Source organism: Lepidochelys kempii, chromosome 11 (assembly GCF_965140265.1).
Source record: "Lepidochelys kempii isolate rLepKem1 chromosome 11, rLepKem1.hap2, whole genome shotgun sequence".
NCBI lineage: Eukaryota > Metazoa > Chordata > Testudines > Cheloniidae > Lepidochelys > Lepidochelys kempii.
The window spans coordinates 31,528,089-31,554,130 of record NC_133266.1 but is presented as its reverse complement, the minus strand read 5'-3'; the positions used below and the strand labels follow the sequence as shown (position 1 = coordinate 31,554,130).

The 26,042-nt window shown below is 42.4% G+C and overlaps 1 protein-coding gene across 1 annotated transcript; it reads right to left on the bottom strand.

Moving 5' to 3' along the window:
* Nucleotides 1-242: 242 nt before the first annotated feature.
* On the bottom strand, nt 243-22,685 carry UPP2 (uridine phosphorylase 2). The gene is given in 9 exon segments (XM_073306887.1): nt 243-429; nt 728-737; nt 1,158-1,283; nt 4,326-4,343; nt 4,346-4,525; nt 5,866-5,983; nt 10,693-10,851; nt 20,697-20,814; nt 22,660-22,685. Coding segments are annotated over 9 exon segments (942 nt in total).
* Nucleotides 22,686-26,042: the final 3,357 nt, after the last annotated feature.

The following is a 26,042-nucleotide window of genomic DNA, read 5'->3' as shown; positions in this document are numbered from 1 at the left end:
TTATATGAATGTGTATGCCGTAAAATCCCCTTATAGGACAAAATAACTACATTATAACTGGCTTTAATGTTTTCACTAACTATGCATTGAAACAATTTGGAACTTTCATTCTGTTTTCCTTATAAATGGTTTCATTTATATATGAATTCACTACACATTGTATTTATGTCTACCTCTGCATCAATATACAGAGATAAATACATAAAACATTCATTTTGTGTATTAGCAGGGTATATTTTTCCTTAGTTATTAAGGAAAAATGCATTGTCTAGTAATTCCATTTGGTTATATAACCCAAGACGCTTTTTGATAAAAAGTGAGATCAGATGCTGAGGCCGTCGCTGATATTCTACTAGAACTTCATGGGGTGCCTTCATCTGGTCACCTTCAAATCGGTTAAGGACACAGACAACACACAGACAACAGCAGCTATAAGAAAAACAAAAACACCCTTTTAAGTAACTTATGATACACCAAATATGCACGGTATTTGCCGCAGTAAAGGACTATATTCCTAGCACACATAGATAATGCAGGTTTATTGTGGGAGGGGTTAAATGAAGGGCTTAATATACCTCCCTGGGAAGGTGTAACCTGCACTTCCTGGAACTTACAGGGGCAGCTATACTGGAGAAGCAGAGACAGTGTCATCATAACTGCCCGCCCTGTGCAGTTCTGCAGCTGCAATCTTTAAGCTTTATCGAGAGCTCCTTAGGAGCTCAATTGCCAGAGGTTGCCTGGAAAATTCATGCACCACATGCACTGAAAGTATGCCCCATAATATGTTAGCAAGAGACAAGTGATCTTTGCAGCCAGTAAAAGAAAACCAGAGACAGGGACATAGCCAGGAAACTTTTCAGAGCTGGGCTGAGTGAAATTTTGGTTTTGCCAAGACAGTTAATTGTTTTTTCGATACACTGCACTTCTAAACAAGCAGTTTCAAGTAAACATTTTATGAAGCCACTGGATTTGTGTTAATATACTTTTTAGTGAAAGAAGCTTGGAATACATTTTTAGTTTTCACATTGTATAAATCCCAGAGCTTACCAAATCCATATGTAGATTAAATTAGGAAGTGCAAAGGTGTACGAAAACAAACATGAAAAGGAAATGGATTGTGACAAGAAATCTTAACTTTTAGACCACAAAAAGTCCACATATAGCAGCAAATACAGTTGACTCCATTTCAATATTTCTAACACCAGCATTGTAAGCTCTCTTTAAGTACGCCAACTTCTTTTCATTGGAAAAAGAACACAATGCTCCATCTAATTGTCCTTGACCTGGAAAGAAAAAAAACCTGTGACTGCTCATCCTTCTATACAATATGGAGTTTACAGTCATAGTAAAACTGGCTGCAGTCTCAGGCAGTTTCTCTCAAAGGGCAGAATTTGTCTAAATTCTACTTAAAACCGCATTAAATTGTTATTTTAATAGGGCTCATTAAATTATTTATTTCATATTCCATTTGTCATGTATTTTTAAAGCCAATCTACTATGACAAAATACAGCTGAGTTCACTATAGAAGTTTTAACAAAACCAAGACCAAAATAACACAAGTACATAGAGATATGGTGGCAGATTCTCAGCTGTGTAAATTGGCATAGCTCTGTGAGGCTCTGGCAGATGAAATCTACAACATACTAAGTTGCTTTAGAAAAGGATTAACAAATTAGGTACATATGCCCCTTCCATTATGTGGAGAAAATGGAGATGGAAAAGACCTTTTAATCTTAGTTTTAACTTATTTTTTTAAAGGGAGATGGTTAATTATAGGAAATCAAAATGGTTTACGAGAATTTTTCCTTGGCAACTTTGTTTTCTACCAGGGGTCACACCTTTGGTCTCACTTCTCCAAACCTCTTAGACTCAGGATCAATTTAGAAAAACAATTAACTCTCACTCATACTCTCAAATATTCTAAGGGCCCGATTCTTGGATCTGGCCAAGCTGCCCACTTCACAGGATGCAGAACCTGAGGGCAAGTGGGCAAAGATACTCTTGCACTGCTCTGTCCCTAGGGCAGCTGAGGGCAGTCGCGTCCTCCCACATAATGCAGCACTTAGGTTAGGAAATGGCCTTCAAAATGATCTATAAAGGCTGCATTCCTGGTGGCTGTAACATTTGCAAAGAAAGCGGGTGAGATCCATGCTGAAAAACCAGGCCTTCCTTCAACAGTGTGCTGTAAGGTTAGGTGACCTATGGGATGATTCAGTTTACTTGACTCAATCTATCACTCTATCACTGTTGGTCCCTAATCTTCCTAATTTAGCAGGTGAGGCTAGATAGTTATCGTCAAAATGTTTTTAGTTGCTGTTGAGAAAGGACAAAGCTTTTTTGCAAATCCCAGAGATTATTTGTAGCAGATGGAGACCAGTCAAGAGGGTTGATAAACTTTGCTTCGAAAATAAGTGAATCATTCATTACGTTCAAGCCTGCTGTGACTTTACATGTCTTTAATTGAGGTCTTTGGCTTATCCATACTTAAACCTGTACAGCTGTGCTGCTGCAGCTCTAGTGCTTTAGTGTAGACACCCCCTGCACCGATGAGATGGATTCTCCTGTCAGTGTTGGTAATCCACCTCCCCAAGAGGCAGTAGCTAGGTCGATGAAGAATTCTTCCATCAACCTAGCACTTTCTACATGGGGACTTAGGTTGGCCTAACTCCACCGTTCAGGGTTGTAGATTTTTCACATCCCTGAGCAACATAGTTATGACGAGCTAATTTTCTATTGCAGACCAGGTCTCGGAAACTTTCTAGTAGACCCGAAACAGCCTCTACACAATTGCTTAGAAAAGTCTCTGCAACAGAGATGTGTAAGGTTGCTATATGGAGCTCAATTCACACATCTTTGCGGCATCTTTCTCTTGAGTTAGCTTGTAGGGCTGATGTCCAATGAGGAAGAGTAGTCTTGCAATCATTAAGTCAGTTAATACTCCTTTTGTGGAACGGGGTTGGGTTTGTTATCGTTAGCTAATCTTCAAATGGGGCAATTCTCAAAGGACAAAAAAAGGCTGCTTAGTAGCTACTGGATCCATATTGCCCAGCCACCTTCCCTGCTTCTGAGTCTTTAGATGATTTTTTGACTAAGTAGGAAAATAATTGAGTTGGGATACAGAGGGTTGAAGCACTTTATATGCCTTTGGGTCTGAAAGTCTGGATCTGTGCAGAAGCATGTGTACAACGGTGGACACAATTCCTCTAGAGGGTTCTGGCTGTATACTGAGGGCATATGCACATTTCTACAAGTAGGGATGTATTCAGGCAATTGACTCATAGAATTACAGTTCCTGGTAAGTGACCTGTCTTGCTAACATCACTGATTTGTTTTTACTAGTATTTTGGAATTGAATTTTGATCTTCAATGAACCCCTTCTCACTTGTGCTTATGTTTCTCACTTAGATGTTATGTCCTCGGCACAGGCAAATGTACACCTGTAACTTTACTACCCCGGACAAACCTTTTAATATCATTGTCGTTCCTACTGTTAATCCTCTCAAATGGCTTTTTATTTAAGTAAAACATGGCCTTGAGAAACACAGATGGCTGCATTTGCAAGCAGATCCAAAGGTTTATAAATATTCCTCCAATTATTAATTCTTCATTTATTCCGTTTAATCCACTTTGCAATCAGCATTTAATTTTGTAAAGGAAACAGTTCCAGGATATTGCCAAGGATCTAAGGTTTATTTACACAAATGCCATACACTTACAGACATTTTTCTTCTGTTTGGTAATTCTGAAGCTATAATCCTGTCATAGCAAGTAATTTAGTGTAACCTATCTGTTAAAATTATGTTAAGATTATAGACTAGGGGATATTTACTTTAACTGCTTAATGTTATGTGCCTATTGCTTTCAGAGATTCACTGAGTATATGCTGATTTCTGTGACTCCGTAGGGCTGAGGGACAGCAGGAAGTGCTATCCAGGGAATTCTATACTTTCCTAAGGGAGTGAATGTTTTCCAGAATGAATTGTCATGCTTGATTCACTGCTATTGTTATAATATTTTCTTTGCAGATGTGATGTTGTTACAAAATTTGACTAAGTGACAGATGCAATAGAGGCCAATTACACTATAGTTAATGGTTCTGCAAATTGGCATGACATATTATGAAAGTAGTTCTGTTTCTGACCTGTAAACAAGTCTCTAAAATATATGGTGGGTCAAAACCTAAAGTCCTTCCTTGCTTTTTACTCAGTACTTACTCAGGCAACTCTGCTGCTGACTACACTGGTCATTCTGCCTGAGCAAGGGTTTCAGGATCTGGTCTTATGTTTGAAAAAAAAATGAATAGAAAATTAGAGATATTCCTCACCCTCATAAAAATCATAGTATGCCTAGTAAGTGTTGGAAAGTCATGAATCTCTTTGCTGCAGTTCAGTAGCTCCTCAACAAGGTCCTTATCAAGTTCAGGGCTTCGTACAACTATATTATCCAGTATCACCTGCTCAAACCGAGCCTTAAGAAATGAATCCACTGCAATGTCTGTTATTACAACAGTTCCAGGGTCAATGCCTGCAGAAGTGGGGATTGGGGATAGGTTAGTGCTACGTAATTTTTATAATTTAAATTATAACCTAATTTATTACAGTAAAATCTTAATTAATATGAATATTTATCAGCAAAATATATATATGAGAGAACCATTCAAATACATACAAAGTAAAACTCAGTAAGTGCACATGTGTGGATATGAAGGGTTGCAAAGGGAATATGCTGGCTAAAGGGTATTTATTTCTTCTGACACATAGGTGGTGCAAGGAAAGTTCACATGTAGCTATTGGTTTGTATGTATGATTTTGTCTATGTTTTAATGAATATTTGCTTAGGGTGAAAAGACAGGCATATCTATTTTGATTTCTAACCCTCCCTAACCCTCCCCCGCAAAAAACGATGCATCTTAGGCCCTGTACTCCTAAAAGGTAAAGGAGATTCTTGGTTAGCTAATTCACTAGGGGCTGTGTGTGTTTTGAGCAGAAGATTAGCTTTCTGTCCCATTACTGTCATGACATTCCAAATGACCTTCTATGGAGGTGCAGCAGAGTAACAAATGTGAAGTCCTAAGGTGTCCATGGATTGGTTAAAATACCTTTTTGTGCTCCTCAATTTGGGTTTAATCCTGAAGGGTTTATGCAGTCAGAGCTCGCATTGGAGGAAATGGGAGTTTTGCCTGCATCCAGACTGAATGATCAGGCCTGCTTTATTTCCATTACATAGTTATTCCAATTCCTCTCTGAGAGTTAATCTGAATTTATATTTTCCGAACTTCAAGTTAATGGGGTCATTCATATTGACTGAACTCTTCCATTATAAGAGAGAGATTTCTTAGTCCCCATTCCTTGCCTATCTTTTCCATTCATCCTTAGACTGTAAGTTCTCTGGGATAGGAACTGTCTCTCCATTCATATTTGTATAGCACCCCGCACAATGGAGCCCCAATCCTGATTAGGACCTATGGGCTTGCCGTACAGAAACAATTGATTATACTTATTATTATTAACTGAGTGAAAGATGTTCTATTAGGGCTGAAACTTTCCATGCATGGCATCAGTTTATGGGTGTGTATTTTAGGAAATAAGAGTAAATTTCTGTCAGCTGGTTTGTGTCTGAAAAGAGTATTATTCAGATGTATTAGATTTCAAGATATCATGTATTATGAAAATGTATGTTTCTGCTAAACCAGCCATTAGAAGTTTGATATTTGTTGACCTGAAATAAAATCTCATGTTTTGTTAGATGTTTGCAGACCTGAAAAAAATAAAAAATATGAAAAGCTCCTAATAACTTGACCTATTGCTTAGCTGTGTTTTATTAAACATCTGTTCCATCTGGCAGTAGTAAAGCTGGTAGCTCACCTAAGCCCCCAGAAGTACTGATGCGTATAATAGTAACATCACGGCATTTTGCATGGTGTAGTAATTTGATTAGTTCATGAAGCATAATAGAAATGCAAGGAATACCCATCCCGTGTTGCTGAGAGGAAAGAAAATGAAGGCATCATTAATCATCATTTTTGTTCAAGCTGATACATATTTATAAAATTACTTCAGAATATTAGTATATAGCCAGAGGTATCCTGTTCCCATTGATGTCAATGGGATATTTCTGTGGGAGAAGCATCAGACTCTGAATCATACCTTCATGGTATGGCCATGTGCGGGGCCAGCTTCTCTGAACTGCTCCCTCTGATCCCACCTGACAGCATGGCGCCAGGTGAAGTTGTACGCTGGTGGTACTCTATGTGCACCTACTGTGCTCCCTATCCTCTTATGGAGTTGGCAGCACAGAGTTGGAGCCCACAGGAATGAATGGTGTCAGGTTAAGCATTAGTTCCCACAGGTGTTTTTCTCCAGGTAAATTAGGGAATGATGCCATATAGAAAGCTCTTTGGAGCAGGGACTGTCTCTTGTTCTGTCACGCTTGGGAGGAGCTCCCGATAAACATCTGCAAATCTACCTCATTATCCACCTTTGCATCTCTCCTCAAAACTCTCCTACAAAAACATAACAATGGTTAGGCTGCCGGTGTGCTGAGACCACTGCTTAGTATGGTGACCAACATTGACTCATTGTTTCCTTTCACTCCTCGGTCTGTGTCCATCTGTTGTCTCTTGTCTTATTCTGAGACTGAAAACTGGTTTGGGCAGGGACTGTCTTCCTGTTCTGTGTTTGTATCTAGCACAGTGGAGTCCTGGTCCATGGCTAGAGCTCCTAGGTGCTATAGCAAGAGAAAAAAATCAATAGTAAATATAATAATATGTTTGTGAAGTGCCAGGCACAACAGGGCCCCAATATCAGTTGGGGTCCCTAGGTGCTATTGTAATGCAAATAATAAGAATGATTATTGTAATAATGGAGAGGCTACAACCAACCCAGAATTGCTCTCACCCCATGGAGCCCTAAATACATCACAGGTCCAGTTTCTTCCATACCCTGTAGCTGCAATACAAAGTATCCCTGCAGCCGACATGACAATGGCTGCAGATCACCTTATGTGTAGGCGCAGTGTTGCAGGCCCTATGCCACATCCAAACAGTCAATCACTTTACAACACAAGAGTCCAAAGGAGCAAGGTCCTGCAAGTTCTCAAATGGGATGGTGGCTGGAGAAGGCACTGCCTGAGGGGCTTACCTGCTCTGTAGTCTCTTCTCTGGCTCACTCTTCTGTCTGACTTCCTGGAAAAGGGTTTATTTCTCCTGCAGCCTGTCCACCACCCTCTGCCTCGGTTTCTGAGCTCTTTTTAACCCATTCCTTCAGTCAGTGCATGCTCAGCAGGTCTGGAGGGGTGGGGCTAGCTGGGTCCAGTATTGCCTTTTAAACCCTTCGGGTCCAGTGTGATGTTTGCACTACCCATCACACAGTTCCAAACAACAATAACAAAAACAAAACCCCCACAACTCCAAACCCTGCAGCAGCAACTGTCAGAGCCTGGGTTCTCTGAGTTGGGAGGGCTAAAAATAGCAGCTCCAAAAACCTCCCCCATACCTGGATTTCAGAGCCTGGGCTTCAGCCTGAGCCTGAATGTCTACATTGCTATTTTTAGTCCTGTAGTGCAAGCCCAATTGACCTGGGCTCTGAGATGTGCTGCCATAGGTCTTTTTTGCAGTTTCCTACTACTTTCATCCCCTTTGCCTAAAGTCAGTACAGAGAGAATGTCCTTTCCCTAAATCTGTCTTGTCAGTAAATCAGTTCTGCTTTCAAAAACCCAGAGGCAGGTGTTTCCAAAGGGGTAGGATTTATTCTGGTCCAATGGGAACATCATTAGTTCCATCATTTCTTTTTTCCATTTGCAGTTTGTCCCATCCTTCTCTCTTTTTGTTGTAGGAAGATGGTCTTATTATGTTTTATTGCATTTTATGTGTTAACATATTTTTGTGTTCTTATTATTCTTGTACAGCTGCCTGAGTTCCTTGTCAGTGCTTTAAACATTTTATTCTTATTAAAAATAGCCAAGGCAGAAATCTCATAAATACCCCTAGCATGGTGACAGGTTTCAGAGTGGTAGCCGTGTTAGTCTGTATCAGCAAAAACAACGAGGAGTCCTTGTGGCACTTTAGAGACTAACAAATTTATTTGGGCATAAGCTTTTGTGGGCTAAAACCCATTTTGTTAGTCTCTAAAATGCCACAAGGACTCCTCATTTTTTTATAAATACACCTAGTATTTCTGAGCCTGTTTGCATCTTGCTAAAACATGACATCAGCAGCAACTCATAACAAATCATCTAATGGGGCATTGGCCAGAAATTTTATCCTACTTACCATCAGAATCATGCCGTGTTCAATGCACATTGGAAAGTTGCTCCTGACCTAGCCATCATTAATTGGCTGGTTTCTTGATGCCTGAAAGATATCAGTCAACTAATGATGTCTAGGTCAGGAGATTTAAAACAAGAACAAATAATTTAGAATTGACAAGTTGTACACACAGGTAGCCTATGAAACTGTGAAGTTATTACTGTTCTTTTATCTTCTCTTCTCTTTATTTCCTATTGTTTGGCTCAGTCACATGATACATCTTGTCTTAGGCCTTGTCCACACACAGACTTCCATTGGTTTAACGAACAGTGTGTTTTAAAACTAATTTAGCTAAAATAGTATAAGTTTGTGTGTAGACAAGGCTTTATATTAGGATTGTATCCTGATAGTGTCACAGTTGTCACTGAATTTTAGACTGATCGAGCAAAAATAAAAATGTCATTATTTCCTCTTGTTTTTCCCAGAGACCTGTCTTTTCTGTGTCTGCTTTTTAGGCTCCAGTCCTGCAAACACAAGTGTGTAACTTCACTCAGGTGAGTGGTCTCCTTAACTTCTCATGTGAGTAAAGTTAGGACTACTCAGATGAGTAAAATGACATATGTAGGTTATTGCAGGATTAAGATTTTATACCATGCCAAAAGTGTTGTTGATATTTAAAGAATAATAACAAAATAAGATTGCCACCGTAAGGCTTTTAGGGAATGGTTGTAATATTTTCAACTATATTTCATAGTTTGGGCATGGTATGAAGTGATCTTACCTCTTGAACTTTCAGGTTGCTGAGCTGAGCAAAATATTCCCGCTTTCTGTTGTAACACAGGGACCTTGCAAATTGAATACACAGGATGCCAAGAAATATGACATGACTCAAACATAAGAATCTTTTTTTTTATAAATCATAATTCTCAGTCCTGATCTGGCTCCTATTGAAATCCATGGCAAAACTCCCATTGGCATCCTTGGGAACAGGAGAGGGTTCCGTGCCTATTAATCTTTTGTCCACATGTGTACTAGAAGTGTGGAAAAGGGAAATTCATGAGCAGGCATGAGCATGTGCTCTAGTCCAAGTATTGAAAGTAAGGGGAAATAATTTATAGAAACCAAACGATCAAGCAACAGCAGATTTTCACTAGGCTTATTAAAATTTTAAATGTAGCTTTATGAGTGACAAAGATTTTACTGGTGATAACCGCTGAAAATTTTTTTAGGGTAAAGGGAAAATTTGCCACTGGATTAGTCCATTATGAATTAAAAGCACATGCATGGGAATCAGGGCATCTCTAGAGAGTAGGAGATGTGATCTTGTGTAAGTCACTTAACCTCTGTGCCTTGGTCTCGCCGTAAAATGAGGATAATTACCTTTTCCTACCTCATAGAATATTGAGAAGTTTAATCAATTAGCACTTTTGGATGCTCTGATGGCAGACACAACAGAAATGCAAAGCGACTGGGAGTGGAATTGTTGATATTTCCAGCTTGCCAACCCCTGAGGCAATGAGGCCATGTCTACATCCACTACAGCAGCATAGCTACAGTGCTGTAGCTATGCCTCTATAACCCCATAAACACACTCTCATGACAGAAGGGGTTTTCCCATTGCCGTAGGAACTCCACCTCCCCAAGCGAAGATAGCTTAGTCAATAGAAGCTGTGTCTACACCAGGGTTTAGATCGGCGTAGCCACAGTGCTCAGGCATGGATTTTTCAACCTAAGTCTATGCCAACCTAAGTTTTAAGCATAGATCAGGCCTAAGAGATGTGATGGAAGAAAATTACCTGCTGTGGTAATCACAATGTTTAAACCATTGGCCAACCTGCTGGCTTGTTGAACTATGCGGTTATTTCTATATGCACTACCTCTAGGAAATAGCAAATAGTGAACAATGTAACAGTGCTGGCTGTAGAATTTTTGGAAGAATCCAATACTTTTCCCATCAGTTAAAAGCGGGGTCTTTATGGCTTGGGAGATAGGAGCCTTTTATCTCTAGGTCACAGATTTTAATCCAGCTCAGGTCAGTAGTGCATGGAAGTTGTGATCTGATGGCTTATTGACAGCCAACATAAAATTAACGTGATAGATTATCCAATAATTAGTGGATAGGTGTCCAAACAAAAAATTACCACCATAACTGACACCCATCTTGGCAGTCTCAACACAGAGACCAAGAACTGAAGGGCAAAAAGACTTAACTAGCCTCTCACTCCACGAGGCAGTTCCTCTAGGTCAGGATACTGAGGCTGTTCTTGCAATGCTGTTCTTCATAGTATGTTCCCTATTCAGTGTCCAGGGCTCTCAATCCAGCAGCTTTCAGAAGCGCTAAGTCCATATGAAACATTAAAAAAAGAAATACAAACAATGTGCTAAATTCTTCAGCTATTGTTGGGCTGAAAATGGAAGTATTTTAAGTACACGGTAAAGTATGTACACTGATGGAGAGCACTGGTCCAACCTTGTACATAGAGTACCGATCTGTCCCAGCACAAATATCTTTCAAGTCTTTCCCATCTCCTTCAAGTCCAAGTTCTTTGTGCATGAGCTGAGCAAAAGCTTTCATTCTGTTAGGGCTGCCACCAACACAGACAAACTAGAAATAGAATGTAAGATTATCTGTACCATTCTAGCTAAAGCAGGGATCAATACTCAGTCTGCACTTCTAATATTACACTCAGTTCCTCTAGTGGAATCTTATACCCAAAGGGAGCAGATGTGAAAGTAAAGCAACCACAAAACACAATTATCTAGTCTTGCAATTCTTATATGGAAATTCTTTTTAGAAACACGTGGCATTTTATAATTCCAACCCCATCACAAATCTACTGTATATTTTTTAAAAAAATATGCCAACACCGTGTTTTAGGAGGACTAAGTCTGATTTATAAAACCCATATTCTAGCTAGAATAACCATTGTTCATGTTGTAACCTTGTTAAAGGATCTGGACTTGTGCTGATACTGAGGCCATGTCTACACTACGAAAGTACTCCGATTTTACAGAAGTCGATTTTTGGGAACAGATTGTATAAAGTCGAGTGCATGAGTCCACACTAAGCACATTAATTCGGCGGTGTGCATCCACAGTAGCATGGCAAACGTCGACATTCTTAGCGGTGCACTGTGGGTAGCTATCCCACAGTTTCCACAGTCCCCACTGCCCATTGGAATTCTGGGCTGAGCTCCCAATGCCTGATGGGGCCAAAAATTTGTCGCGGATGGTTATGGGTAAATGTCGTCAGTCAACCCTTCCTCCCTCCTTGAAAACAACAGCAGAAAATCATTTTGCACCCTTTTTCCTTGATTGCCTGAGCAGACATCATAGCATGGCAAGCATGGAGCCCGTTCAGCTCACCCCAGCAGTTATGACCATTGTAAACACCTCGCGCATTATCGTGCAGTTTATGCAGAACCACCACCTGAAAAACCAGGCGAGGAGGCGACAGCAGCACGGTGTTGGGGACATGAACACAGATTTCTCTAAAACTGCGGTCACCAGCAATTTGGAGATCATGGTGTTACTGGGGCAGGCTCATGCCGTGGAACGCTGATTCTGGGCCCAGAAAACAAGCACAGAGTGTTGTGACCACATAGTGTTGCAGGTTTGGGATGATTCCCAGTGGCTCCGAAACTTTTGCTTGTGTAAGGGCACTTACATGAAATTTTGTGACTTGCTTTCCCCTGCCCTGAAGTGCAAGAATACCAAGATGATAGCAGCCCTGTGGAAGCTTGCAACGCCAGACAGCTACTGGTCAGTCAGTAATTAATTTGGAGTGGGCAAATCTACTGTGCAGGCTGCTGTGATGCAAGTAGCTGACGCAATCACTGAGCTGCTATCAAAGGTAGTGACTCTGGGAAATGTGCAGGTCATACTAGATGGCTTTGCTGCAATGGGATTCCCTAACTGCGGTGGGACTATAGACGGAACGCATATCCCTATCTTGGGACCGGACCACCAGGGCAGCCAGTACATAAACTGCAAGGGGTCCTTTTCAATGGTGCTGCAAGCACTGGTGGACCACAAGGGACATTTCACCAACTTCAACTTGGGATGGCCGGGAAAGGTTCATGACGCTCGCGTCTTCAGGAACTCTGGTCTGTTTAAATGGCTGCAGGAAGGGATTTATTTCCCAGACCACAAAATAACTGTTGGGGATGTTGAAATGCCTATAGTTATCCTTGGGGACCCAGCCTACCCCTCAATGCCCTGGCTCATGAAGCCGTACACAGGCACCCTGGACAGTAGTAAGGAGTAGTTCAACTATAGGCTGAGCAAGTGCCGAATGGTGGTAGAGTGTGGCATTTAGACGTTTAAAGGGTCGCTGGCGCAGTTTACTGAGTTGCTCAGACCTCAGCGAAACCAATATTCCCATTGTTATTGCTGCTTGCTGTGTGCTCCACAATCTCTGTGAGAGTAAGGGCGAGATGTTTATGGTGGGGTGGGAGGCTGAGGCAAATCATCTGGCTGCTGAATACACACAGCCGGACACCAGGGTGGTTAGAAGAGCACAGCAGGAAGCGTGCGCATCAGAGAAGCTTTGAAAACCAGTTTCATGAATGGCCAGGGTACTGTGTGACACTTCTGTTTGTTTCTCCTTGATGAAAACCCTCCCCGTTCGTTGCCTATAAATTCCCTGTAAGCCACCCGCCCTCTCCCCTTTGATCACAGTTTGCTTGCAAAGGAAATAAAGTCACTATCGTTTAAAAAACATGTCTTCTTTATTAATTGATTATAAAAATAGGGAGATAACTCACAAGTTAGCCCGGGTGGGGTGTGGGAGGAGGGGAGGAGGGAAGGAAAAGGCCACTTCAAAACTTGTTGAATGACAGCCTTCTGTTGCTTGGGCTGTCCACTGGGGTGGAGTGGTTGGGTGCCCGGAGCCTCCCCCCCCGCTGCCTTCTTGGGTGTCTGGGTGAGGAGGCTATGGAACTTGGGGAGGAGGGAGGGTGGTTAAACAGGAGCTACAGCAGCTGTCTGTGATCCTGCTGCCATTCATGAACCTCCACCAGACGCCGGAGCATGTCTGTTTGATCCCACAGTAGCATCAGCGTTGCCTCATGCCTCCTCTGATCTTCCTGCCACCACCTCTCCTCACGTTCATTTGCCACTTTCCTGTACTTTGCTATTGTGTCCTTCCACACATTCTGCTGAGCTCTGCCAGTGCCAGATGACTGCATGAGCTCAGAGAATATTTCATCACACGTGCGTTTTTTTCACCGCCTTATCTGAGATAGCCTTTGGGACGGAGGGGGGAGGCTTGAAACATTTGCAGCTGCTGGAGGAAAAAAAGGGAGTGAAGTATTTTAAAAGATACATTTTACAGAACAATGACTGTACTCTTTCATGGTGAACAACACTATTCCCATTACATAGCACATGTGATTTTGGTACAAGGTCGCATTTTGCATCTTATATTGAGTGCCTGCGGCTTTGGTATTAAAGATCACACATGTAGTGCTGGGCAACAGAATTCAGCTTGCAGGTGGCCATGGTAAGCCATAGTCTTTCAGCTTCTACAACCTTCATAACAGCAGTGCCCTCCTCTCCCATACCAAGCAAAGCCCGTTGAGTTGGCCATTTAGTGCTGTTAACGTGCAGCAGCAGAAACCAAACTAACCCCCCATCCAATTCTCGGGGATGATTGCTTTACCCCTCACCCCACCGCTTGGCTGGGGGGTATCAGGGAAGATCCCTGCTAGCCAAACTTAAGCAGCTCAGCACCAATACCACCTCCCCCCCCCGCATGGCTAACTGTGGGGAGGATTTCTTTTCAGCCACAGGCAAACGGCCCAGTAGGAGCAGCCACCTCTGAATGTCCCCTTAATTAAATTCCCCTATTTCAACCAGGTTACCATGAACAATATCACTCTCCTGAGGATAACACAGAGAGATATAGAATGGATGTTGCTTGCAAACTCTAGGACCATACGCTGCCAGGCTTGTCATGCAATGATACCAGATTACTTGCTACTAGCATGGTGTGGTAAAGTGTCCCACCATGGAGGATGGAATAAGGCTGCTCTCCCTAGAAACCTTCTGCAAAGGCTTTTAGTGTACCTCCAGGAGAGCTTCATAGAGATGTCCCTGGAGGATTTCTGCTCCATCCCCAGACACGTTAACAGACTTTTCCAGTAGCTGTACTGGCCATGAACGCATCCCAAGTCCTCAGGGTTACATAATCATTAAAAAACGCTTGCTTTTATAACATGTATTATATTTAAAAAGGTACACTCACTAGAGGTCCCCTCTCTGGCTTGGTTGGGTTGGGAGGGTATTTCAGTCAGGGTGATAAAAAGATCCTAGCTATCAGGAAGAATGGTGTGCTGTGTGCTCTCCTCAAGCTTGTCCTCCTCCTCCTCATCTTCCCCATCCACAAAATCCTTAGGCATGGCGGAGAGTACCCCATCATCGGAGTCCACGGACAGGGGTGGGCTAGTGGTGACGGCCCCCCCCTAGAATTGCATGCAGCTCAGCTTAGAAACTGCATGTCTGGGGGTCTGTCCCGGAGCATCCGTTTGATTCTTTGGTTTTCTGGTACACTTGTCTGAGCTCCTTAAGTTTCAGGCGGCACTGTGTTGTGTCCCTGCTGTAGCCTCTGTCCCTCATGGCCTCGGAGATTTTTTGAAATGTTTTGGCATTTTATCTTTTGGAACGTAGTTCTGATAGCACAGATTCCTCTCCCCATTAAACGAGCAGATCCAATACCTCCCGTTCGGTCCATGCTGGAGCTCTTTTGCGATTCTGGGAGTGCATGGTCACCTGTGCTGATGAGCTCTACATGGTCATCTGTGGTGTTGAGCTCGCCTGGCCAAACAGGAAATGAGATTCAAAAGTTCCCAGGGTTTTTCCTGTACACCTGGCCAGTGCATCTGAGTTCAGAGTGCTGTCCAGAGCGGTCACAACGGTGCACTGTGGGTTAGCTCCCGGAGGCGAATACCTTTGAATTGCGTCCACACTAACCCTAATTCGAAACAGCGATGTCGATTTCAGCGCTAATCCCTTCATTGGGGAGGAGTACAGAAATCAGTTTTAAGAGCCCTTTATCTCCAAAAAAATGGCTTCGTTGTGTGGACAGGTGCAGGATTAATTCGATTTAACGCTGCTAAATCCGACATAAACTTGTAGTGCAGACCAGGCCTGATATCAAGTGTTTATTTGGATGGCTTTATGATTAGCGGATGGAACTCAGATTCGATTCCTATTTATTTCAGGCTTTTCTAAGATATATTGTCCAAATGTCCTGGTGTTGCCACAGGCTTCCTTCCTAACTTCCTAGGCAAGTTACTTAATCTTTTTGTGCCTCACATTATCCCTCTAAAATGGGAATAAGAACTCTTACTTCCCTTGCAGAATGATTGTGAAGCTTATGTTTGTAAAAGTGCATTGAAATCCTCAGATGGAAGGTGCAGTGAGAGTACATAAATAGAAAATATTATTGTTATTTGTTAGGTTTCTAACTGTTGCTCATGGGAATGAACAAACTAGGCTCTCTCTTTCTTTTAGCCAGGACTATAGAGGATCAGATTAGTTCTAGGTTCTAAAAACATAGGAAATAACATTAAAAATTACATATGGTGTTACTATAGGATTTCACTACTGTACAGCTGCAAATACTTGGATATTAATTCCTGGCCAAGTAAATGCAAAATAACATCAGTGTAATATATGCACTGAATTTAAGTTGTTACTATTCCTACAGACAGCAAAGCAGAAACAGATGTTAGAGTAGCTAATGGTCTAATTTCTTCTATCAGTAGTGTCAACAAGAATTACTGACCACTGCTGGAGACATAAAAACAATGAGGGGGGGGAGACAATGTTTCACAAATGACATTTTCAAAAATCTAACTCTACATTTAAAATGCAACTAAATGTTCCCCTCTGCCAACCTGATTTCAAATCTGGCTGCTGAGGTCAGAAGTAACATGAGGTTTCAGACCACCAACACAGTCTCTAGTGGATACTTGTTTACATTGTAAAACTATCGCCCAGTTTCGCACACCGTGCTCAGGAAAAAGAGGGGTCTGGGACAGTTGCAGGTCAGAAATGAGGTGTTTGGCAGAGCTGTGGGGAAAGCGTTCGTGTATAAGCAATAATGCTGCAAATTACTTTGGCTGTCCTTCAACAGCTGTCTCACTCTGCTTTGTGACCATTACTGACCTGTCTGTTTACCTGTGTGCCCTCCCCTGCTCTGGGGTCAAATTGACCAGGTGTCCCCTACCCCATTTGTAAGCTGGCACAGTGCCAGATTTTGTCCATTTGCTCCTAGATTCCAGTTTATCACAATACCTGTGATAATACTCCAGAAGCCCCATTACATGTCTCAGACAGCCACTTGGCTGCATTGAGACCCCCAATCTAACCACTATCTGGAGAGAAACATCAAGGCAGGAAGCTCTTGTGGCAAGCCATCAGAATAAAGACCTTTTTGTGGACATTGTTCAGCAGATTTCTCCAAGAAGCCAGCATACTGAACAGTGCCAGATAAAGAGCAAACAGCTCAGGGGCACCTACATTACATGGAGAGACAATAGGAAAAATCCTTCGGACATGTAACCTGTCAATTTTTTTGTGGAACCGGACAGGATTTTGCATAGCTGCGTGACCACCCAACCCAGGCAGCTTGTGGAGTCTGCTGGCCACCTTCTCTCTTCCCTTCTAGCCTGCCCCCCATAGGGATGACATGTAAGATACATTGGGGTATAACATGAAGAGGCCGGTAAAGAGATCTCCCCATAAAGCCAGGATCGATTCAGGATCCAGGACCCTGATGCTGGCCAGGTAGAACATGAGCCCAATTCCTGCGCTGTAGCAACCAACCTCAATCATCAGGCAGCCACCAAGACCAGGACTGAGACTGATCCTACGGAGGGAAACTCAGCATGTAAGTTTTTTTTTAATTATTTTAATGATTTACTATTTAACTTTTAATTGATGATGATGCTGTACTGTAACACTGACTTCTGTTTTGGGCATCCCATGGCCACGGCCATTGATAACCCGATCGTCCCTGCCTGCCATCCTCCCTAGACAAACATTGTCCATTGAACCTCCTAGCCCTGTAAACCTTTCCAAAATGGTGCCTACCCTGGCCAGGCCTTTGTCTCATGCTAAAGCCCCAACTACTGACCAATTTCAGGCCTATGCCATGGAAGACACATGCCCGTGCTCCGATCTCCCTTTCCTTCCCTCAGTTGGTAACAGTGAATGCTTCAGGCAATCATTGCAGAACCCTGTCTGTTTTTTCTTTTCACTTTCTACATGCCTGCAGGGGAGATATCTAATCACAATCTAAGAGAAATGGCTCAATTTTTGTTCTAAGATTATGAGGAACAGCTGCACGGCCATCCTCACTGGTATAGCTAGTGACTCCCCTCCACTCCTGCAGCACTTTTGGAGGGACTGTCTTGGTGATTAACTTCACAGCATATCTCACTGGTCTGCCTTTTGCCTTTTTGAATAAGGAGAGGCATTCTCTGCCTCCTAGTCACCCACCTCAGCATAACCTCAGCCAGAGTCAGGACAGCCTAAAAGAGATGGAGAAGGGATTACTATACGGCTCACCCCCAGATTCACCCTGCTAACTCCTTTGATACCATATAAGCACTTAAAAGGCACAGCAAAACTAGGCAGGGGACTTTAATTCCCAAGTCCGCCTCACTCAACCCCACCCTCCAAGGAACAATGGTAAAGCCACACGGATATACCGCACAGACAAAAATCCCAACACAAACACCACATACCATCTTCAAGGTCCCCAAGACTGGGAAGAATTGCAGAGAGGTAAAGGCAGAAACACATGTTAAAAAAATAGCTATCACAGCTTTCCTAGAATGTGAACAATAACTGTCATTTTTTAATACCCGCAACTGCTGTGTGCCTGCACTGGTCAGACCCTCAAGGACAGGGCCTTTATCAACAGCAGAATAAACCTGAGAGGGAGAAAAGGGAAAAGTCCTGTGGAAATGTTCATGGACATCAATACAGAGTCCTCCAAAACCCTCAAAAAATGCAGAGGGGGGAGGCAGTATCTGAGAATTGAAAATGAAACTGACAAGGAGCTTTCTGGGAGATGGTTGCAGTAGCAAAGGACAGTATGGCAATTGACAGGGAAAGCAGTGCATTAGTCAAAGACAGTATAGAAAGAGACAGGGAGATGTAGAGGCAACTCCTGGAGGCAATATAAAGCCAAAATGTCCTGTTGCAGCGCATATTACTCTTAGGGCAGCAAGCAATGTTTTCTTTCTGCTGCTTCCAACCTATTCTGCAAACAGCACCATTTCCCTTTCAAACAAACAAATGCACACTCCGCTGTCATTCTGATGCTTCTAAGGTATTGAGTAAACAGTTCCTTCCTTCCTTCTGTCCAAGTGGCCTGGGAATGGCTTCATTATCCCGGGGAGCAGAGGGTAAACAGGTCTCCCAGGAGCAATATCCACACCATTAATGTCCGTAGTGTTCTCAGGGGCAAAAGATCCTTGAATTGTGGACCCTTCTAAACCACCCTGCATTTATGTGTGTAACCTTGCCAAAATGGTTGACAAGCCCTGGAGAGCACCATGGAGAAATACCCCTGAGCCCTGATCGGGGGAAAATGACAGGTACATGAGTCCCATAAGTTGCCCAATACAATTAAGGAATCCCTTACATGTAAAACCATCAATAACCTCCTAAGCATTACCAAGCTTTATAACCTGGTGCAACAGTACCTCTTCCATGGCATCACACACAATGGCCCCAACAACCGATCTCCCCATGCTGAATTGATTCACAACAGAGCAGTAGCATACAGGGGTGGCCAGCTTCCAGATAGCAATGGCAGCCTGCAATCTGCCTGTTCACAGGTATGAGGCACAGCAGATTGGCATGCTACCTCTGCAGCGCTGGAATTAGTTCAGCATGTCTCTCACCAAAGGTTGCCTTCCCAATCCTGAAATTCTCTCATCACTGCTGGCTGTCCCAGGTTTGCAGATCAAGCCATTCCCTCCAATCTATGCTGGTTCCCTGAGCCCAGAAGCCACACTGCATGCTGTGAAGCTGCTCAAGGAACAAGTCCTCCACCGCCAGTTGGTCAGTATCTTCCTCTTCATCCTCATCTACGTCCCAGTTCCACCACCGCTGAGGACGCTCCTGTTGCTGGAGGAGCCACCGCCGCCATGTCATCTGCTCAGAGGCGTGGGAGGCAAAGTCCCAAGTCGAATTCATCCAGCTTTGAATCCTGAAATACTGCCCAAGCAGCCTCTGGCAACCTTAACATTTGAGGTTGCCAGCATAGCAGAGCAGGGCATTGTTGGGTCCAGGTTGACTGGCAGCAGTTCAAAAGTGGCACAAGCCTGCCCAGAAAAGAAGCATGGGGCAAAGGCAGATGAATCATGACTTTTTAAAATTGTTGAACTAGCTTGGCTTCTGCTCTGCATCCCACAAGACAGCAAGAAAAGTCCTAGAATAAACACCACTCAGCAGTGAAGCATGGGAATGCCACACCCTCAGTTTACAGCAAACTGTTGCCGTGTGTACATACTGATGTGCATCAACAGAGGATACATCATCCCATATGTACGCTATTATGTGGCATGTGTATGGTGTGTTACCTGATGCTCAGCAAAAGGTTGTGCATTAACCTCCTTCCCCCACATGTAGACAATCCCTTAGTCAGTAAACAGAAAAGATTTGTAATCATGATAAGATGCATTTTGACCTCAGATCTCAATCAGAAAGATGAAGTCTTATGTCACTTGCCTCAAGTAGATGATGGCCAGATACTTCAGGCCAAATATTCCTCCCCTGTGTAACTACACTGATGTCATGGCAGATTGGAAACTAGATTTTACCAAGGTGGGTTTTATTAAAGAAAACTTTTTGTTTGGGTTTCTGGCCATATGATGAACTACAGATCTTTGTAGATTTGGGGCAGAAAGAATCTTTGCATATATACATCATCTTACCTTTGGCTAGAGGATGAGTAGAAATTCCTTGAGAAATTGAGGTGAAAGCCGTTCTCTGAAGTAATTTAGAATCCATGCTGCTCGTGCAGCAATAAGCACATCCTTCTTTCCTCAATAATAAAATACGTAGACTTGGAACCGACAGCTATCACCGTCACGATGAGCCAAATTCATCCTTAGAAGTCAATATATTCTCTCAGTTCTGAAGTCAGTGGAACTCCACCAGGGAGGATTTTACCTAATTATGTATGTGAAAGGTTTAGGTTTTGAGTCTACATATTTTATTGAGAAAAGAAGGGTAATCTCCACTGCTCTATCTGCAGTACAGGTTTTGTAAGTTGCTTCAGAGAATGGCATTGGCCTATGGGACGTTTAACTCATCTTCCTAGTCAGAGCTAGATAAAGGTAACAATAAGAGATGTTTGAAGAAAGGCGAGTATGAAGGAAATTATTTGTATTTAGAGCTATTGTAACCTTTGCATTTTTTGTTTACCTTTATGTCACCAAACATCACTGTTAGGTTGTGTGTTTTAGTTCCTAAATTTAAGTGATAAAGAACATCTTCGTCCATTGAATCCAAGTGAGGGTTTTTAACATGAACAAGCCCATTTCTGAAAAAAAGTTTTGAGAGGTTTTATGGACAAGTCAGATCAAACAAAGAAGGGAATTCATGACACAAGAGACAGTATCTGAGTGCTCGGTTGGTAACTTAGATTCATTATTAGAATGTTATGCTCATGACATCAGGGCTATGTGTCATAGACCCAACCACTGGGGATGGCAACAGCTTGTCCTCTTCCCATTCAGTTTTTACTGTTCTGTAGATGCCCCTCTGATGCAGCTGTGGGACTCGAGCACCTTCACACTCACTACTTTCCTCAACATTTTTTATGTAATTGGATCTCTGTTATTGGTCATGTGACTGAAACTGGCAAGTGAGAAGGAGGGTTGTACTAGAGAGCCTCTGATTTCTGCCACTGATATAAAACATGGAGAGTGGGATCTGGTACCACCACCTGTGAGGTATAGACTGGGGTGACTGAAGAGGAATCCATCACAGAGATTCTTATGTCTCACGAGCAAACCACTACCCCCGTAGGAAGGGAGTGAGCTGTGTAGGCTCCTTCCCAAAATAATGCAAAGCGAGAGGAGAAGGAAGAGGATAGGATCGGCAGGAGAAGAAAAAGTGTAAAAGTGTAGGGGAAAGGACAGATGGGATAGGAGGAGAGAGTGTGGGGAAGTTTTGTGGGGGATTGGAGTGAAGAAGTAAATAAGGAAAGAAGGTATCACTGGTGGTGGAATTAAAGGAAAAGGGGACAGATCATACAGTGAGTGGAGAGGTGTGAGTGTAGGACAGGCAGACTACAGAGGAGAAAGAACAAGAAAGAAAACCTGTGAGGACACAAGAGGGAGGGACAGAGGGAGGGAGAGAAACAAGAGGAGAGAGGCAGAGCTAGAAGAGCTGGAAAAATCCATTCTGTCAGAACTGAGAAAAGCTCCTCAGGAAGAACCAGTGCAAACATCAGGAAATACAGAGAGCAACAAGGAAAGAGCTAATGGCTCAATTTAGGTAGGAAAACAAAGGGAGGATGGGAGGCAAGGCTGCCCCGTTGCATTCAGCATTAAAGTGCTTGCATACTGCATCTGTTCCAAATAATTTGTTTCCTGAGTTGGTCCTTCCAGACAGCCAGCTGGATTTGGGATTCATATCCAACTTCTTCCCCACTAACTCCACTAGCCCTTTTATTTAATTCTGAATTGGCTGCAGTGCCAGCATCTGCCTATAGTTTTCTGCCAAGGCTTTGTGGCTGGATCCCTTCATGGGTTCTAAGCAGCTGGCCAGCTCAGGCTCCTGTTAAAAACTATTTCAGCAGGTGGACCCAGCATTCCCACACTTCCAGTATTACCACTGCAGTCACTGGCTGTTACTGTTTAGGGAAAGTCTTACCGTTCTATGTCTTGCCAAAGGCATGTCTCTGGACATGTTTAATGTAATATTAACCATTTTTTGCAGCTATTACACAATCGTTAGAAACCTTAAATACTTTGTAACTGTTATCTCCATAAAGTTTAGCAAAAAAGTCAGTATTTTCCACTAACCTTAGCAATGGGAAGAACCGTAATTCTTTCTTTAATACAGTTATCCCAGAAATGATGGATAAATAATGCACTTAAACACTGACTCTATATTATCTTACATACAGGAGTTCACTGAAATTTTAACAAAAGTTGTGATTTCCATATTGTCCCAACATCTTGATAAATCACTGAGCAATAATCTGCATTTAAAGTACAGTGAGATTCATAAGACAATGGGGTTTCAGTTTGCATTCCTTTTCCGATTGTATAATAAATGCCAGAGGATTAAACAGCAGTGTAGTTCAATGTTCAAAATAAAAGCTAAAACAAAGAAAACAGCTATCTTATCAAAACAAATTCAAAACTCAATTGCTTACCCAGCATAACCCTTCCTTTCAGTCATAACGGGTTTAGTGGAGTCCGCTAAAAGGGATATTATGACTTCCCCCCTTTCTGAAAAACACTCCTTGGTTGACACCAGGTAAGGACAACACTCTTCTGTTGCAACAGCTGCTAATTTATAGGATCTAATATGAATATTTGAAGAAGCTTGGCAGTGAGTTAAATACCCTCTTTTCACTTAGTGTTATTTCAAAGAACAATGGAACTTTTTCTCTTATGTTTTCTATTCAACCAGTCAGATGCAAAATATTCCTCTTCCTGTAGATGCATTGCTATTTGTTTCAGTAGATCATCATCAGATCAGTATTACAGGATTCAGATTGGCTATTTCTGAAGGAGTGTCACTTCTCACCTTAACTCACCTCCCATTCTTACGGTAAAGCTTCAGACTGACTATTTTGGAAGTGTCATTTCGAACTTTAACTTACCTCCCATCGTTATGCTGAGGTAACATAAGGGCCAGGGCTAGCTAACCTCCTGCTGTTGATACACTTACTCTTTGATCAGGGTCCCTGGTTCTCACACCTGGCAGTCATCCAAGCGTGAGGCTCATGTAGCACATGTACATTCTGCAAACAAAAGGGGTGGAGAATGCAAATTGTCTGCCTAGCTTCATAATTCCATCGGGTTCTGTTGAAAATGCATGTAAGGTACATGTGACAGCCAGAGCCAGAAGAACCTTGATGTTTTTGGATCACAAGGATTTGTGTAAACTGGAGCTGGTCAGAAATGTTTGTGTGGCAAAACATTTATAAGGAATGCATCTATCTGAAGAAAGATTGTGTGGAAAAAATATTGAAAAACAGCATTTTGGTAAAGTTGAAATGGAATGTTTCAATTCTTCTGTAATGGGACATTTTGATTTTCTGTTTCAAAATTACTTTTTGTTTCAATTGCTAATTTTCTATAATATAACACAAAATAAAAGTTGGAAACAGAACAAAAGGTTTTGAGCAACCCAACCTTTTGACAAATCTGCTCTAGGGTTTCAAATTTATAACAGAAGCCTGAAGCACAACAGAGATTTCAGACTGGACTCTGAACATTTCGAACAGCTCCCATGACACAACTCTTTTTATACTCCTCCGAAACTCGTCCCCCCCCCTTATTTTTTTGGTCATCCAAATCATTCGTAGAGCTAGAAACCTATTTTGTATTATCTGGTCACTTCCCCTTTGGATTCTTGACCAGGGCTCTGGCACAACGAAAGAAGAGCTTGCTCACAGAGAATCTACCCTAGGTTTTACTCTGAGCCAATGCATGCTGGGGAAGGACAGTGGGAGTGGTGTGTGAATACTCCTGCAGTGCGGACGAGTTTGATAAAGCCTAGTTATGGGTCTCACTGCTTTGATTTAAGGAGCTTTGTTGCTTGGGACGCAACAGTGTTCAAGTGAATATTTTAATATCTGGGCTGTGTTCTGAATTTTGTTCATGCAGATGTAAAATAGAAGTCTGGTATGAAATGAACATTTCTGGGGCAATAGGAACACGAATTTTCTGTTATTAGGCCCTCTGGCTGTGGAACTGGCCAGACTCACCTGGTTGAATTTAGTGACTAGAAACCATCTTTATTATTATTTATTTGTATTGTGCTAGCACTTAACAGCCCCAGTCATGGACCACGTCCCCACTGTGCTCGGTGCGGCACAAACACAACAAAAAGGTACTCCCTGCTTCAAAGAGCTTACAGTATAGGCCTGAGTCTGCCACCCGTACTCAAGCTCTGTTCCTTCAGTGAGATGTCTCATGGGAGTGAGTATTGCAAAGACAGAGTCCCAAAGGCAGTTTGAGGCTTCATTCCAATAAATGTCTAAAATTGCAGATCCTCATCTCATCTACATTACAGACACCTGAGTGAGTCTCACAAAACCAAGCTCTGTTACAAAGTGTCTACTACCCCCTGTTTCCATAAGGATATAATTCTCCCAAGAGAGGAGGAAGTGAACTGAACATCTCAAATCATTCAGAAAGGAGAAATTATTCCCAAACTACGCTGGTTTAGCAGAGATTAATCCATTGGTGCATTGAGGTTACCACAGAAACACTTTCCGTACCAATCTACGGATGATTTTAGCTATTGATGGTTTAAAAGATTTTTCTGACAAAAATAAAAAAAATAAAAGCATAATCAGGAATGACTGTCTTGCTATCTATTCAAAAATTGCTTGTAACAGGTTAAATTGAAAACCACTCTGACACTGACACTATAGATATTTATAGGAGAAACATCTATCAAAGCAAGGAATGTTGGCTGCACTTGAATCTATTTGAGATGGCTCTGCATGTGCACTGACTTTTCCGACGTGTGTACTGTCTTTTAGGTACATGAAAAAAATAAACGGAGGGTGCTAGGGCTGCTGCCTAGAATGAGCTCCTCTGAGTCTGTTGTTACATGCAATAATTTTTAAAGTGGCTTAAAGTATTGATTGGAGGGGCCCAAAGCTCCCATTTGGCATTTACATCTAGCTGTGGCAGATGAAAGTATTGGCTAATTAGGTAAGTATTAGGTAATTACTCCAGTGAATTAAACTGGAATAGCTAATTAACATGTCTGCTTCTGGTGCAGATTTTGTTAGCCAACACTTTTGATCTGCAGCAGTCACAGACAACTGGGTGTGAGATTTATGTGCCCTAAGTAGCAGCTCTCCTGGTTATTATGGCAAGTGCTGGTTATCTTATTGAGAGATCCCCACAAGGCTGGGTAGAAAATCAGAGCATAGCAGCTTTTCCCAGAGACTGATCATAGCTGTTGATCAGAGATGACTGGTAAAGCAGTAGGTGTTGTCAGGGCTGCTTTTTAACTACTATAAAAATACGTGCAAGCAGCAGCCATCTCTTTCACAGGCAGATCTGGCAATCATGATAATTCCTCTGTTACACTATGGCAAGACTAACTGCAATATACTCTAGGGTGGATCACCGAAAAAGCAGATCCATCGCCAGCCACTCTTACAGCACATAGTAGCTGTACTGCTGTTGTAGGCAGTGGTGATTTTGTCTTCCTGCCACTGGGTTTACTTCTGCGCTTTGACTGCATGGCCACAACTTCAGTATGAGTTGAATATTTTGCCTAACTATTAAGGCGCTCATTTAGCTGGGCTGGGACGCACCATTCTTTCTGATCTTCTGCTTCATTCTGTGTTATCACTCTGGCTGTGGCCACAAAGACTAGACCTTTTGACCCTGGGATGGGTACAGACAGCAGGGCTACTATATGCCTACCTCCCTCTCCTCCCCGTGCTGTGAAATGCCCCTGCCTTTCTTTTGACCTATAATTAACCAAGATACTGGTCTCTTTTAAAATGGGTTTAAAGGCTTTTTCACGTATGTGGTGGTTTTATTCTTGTATAGCGGTCAG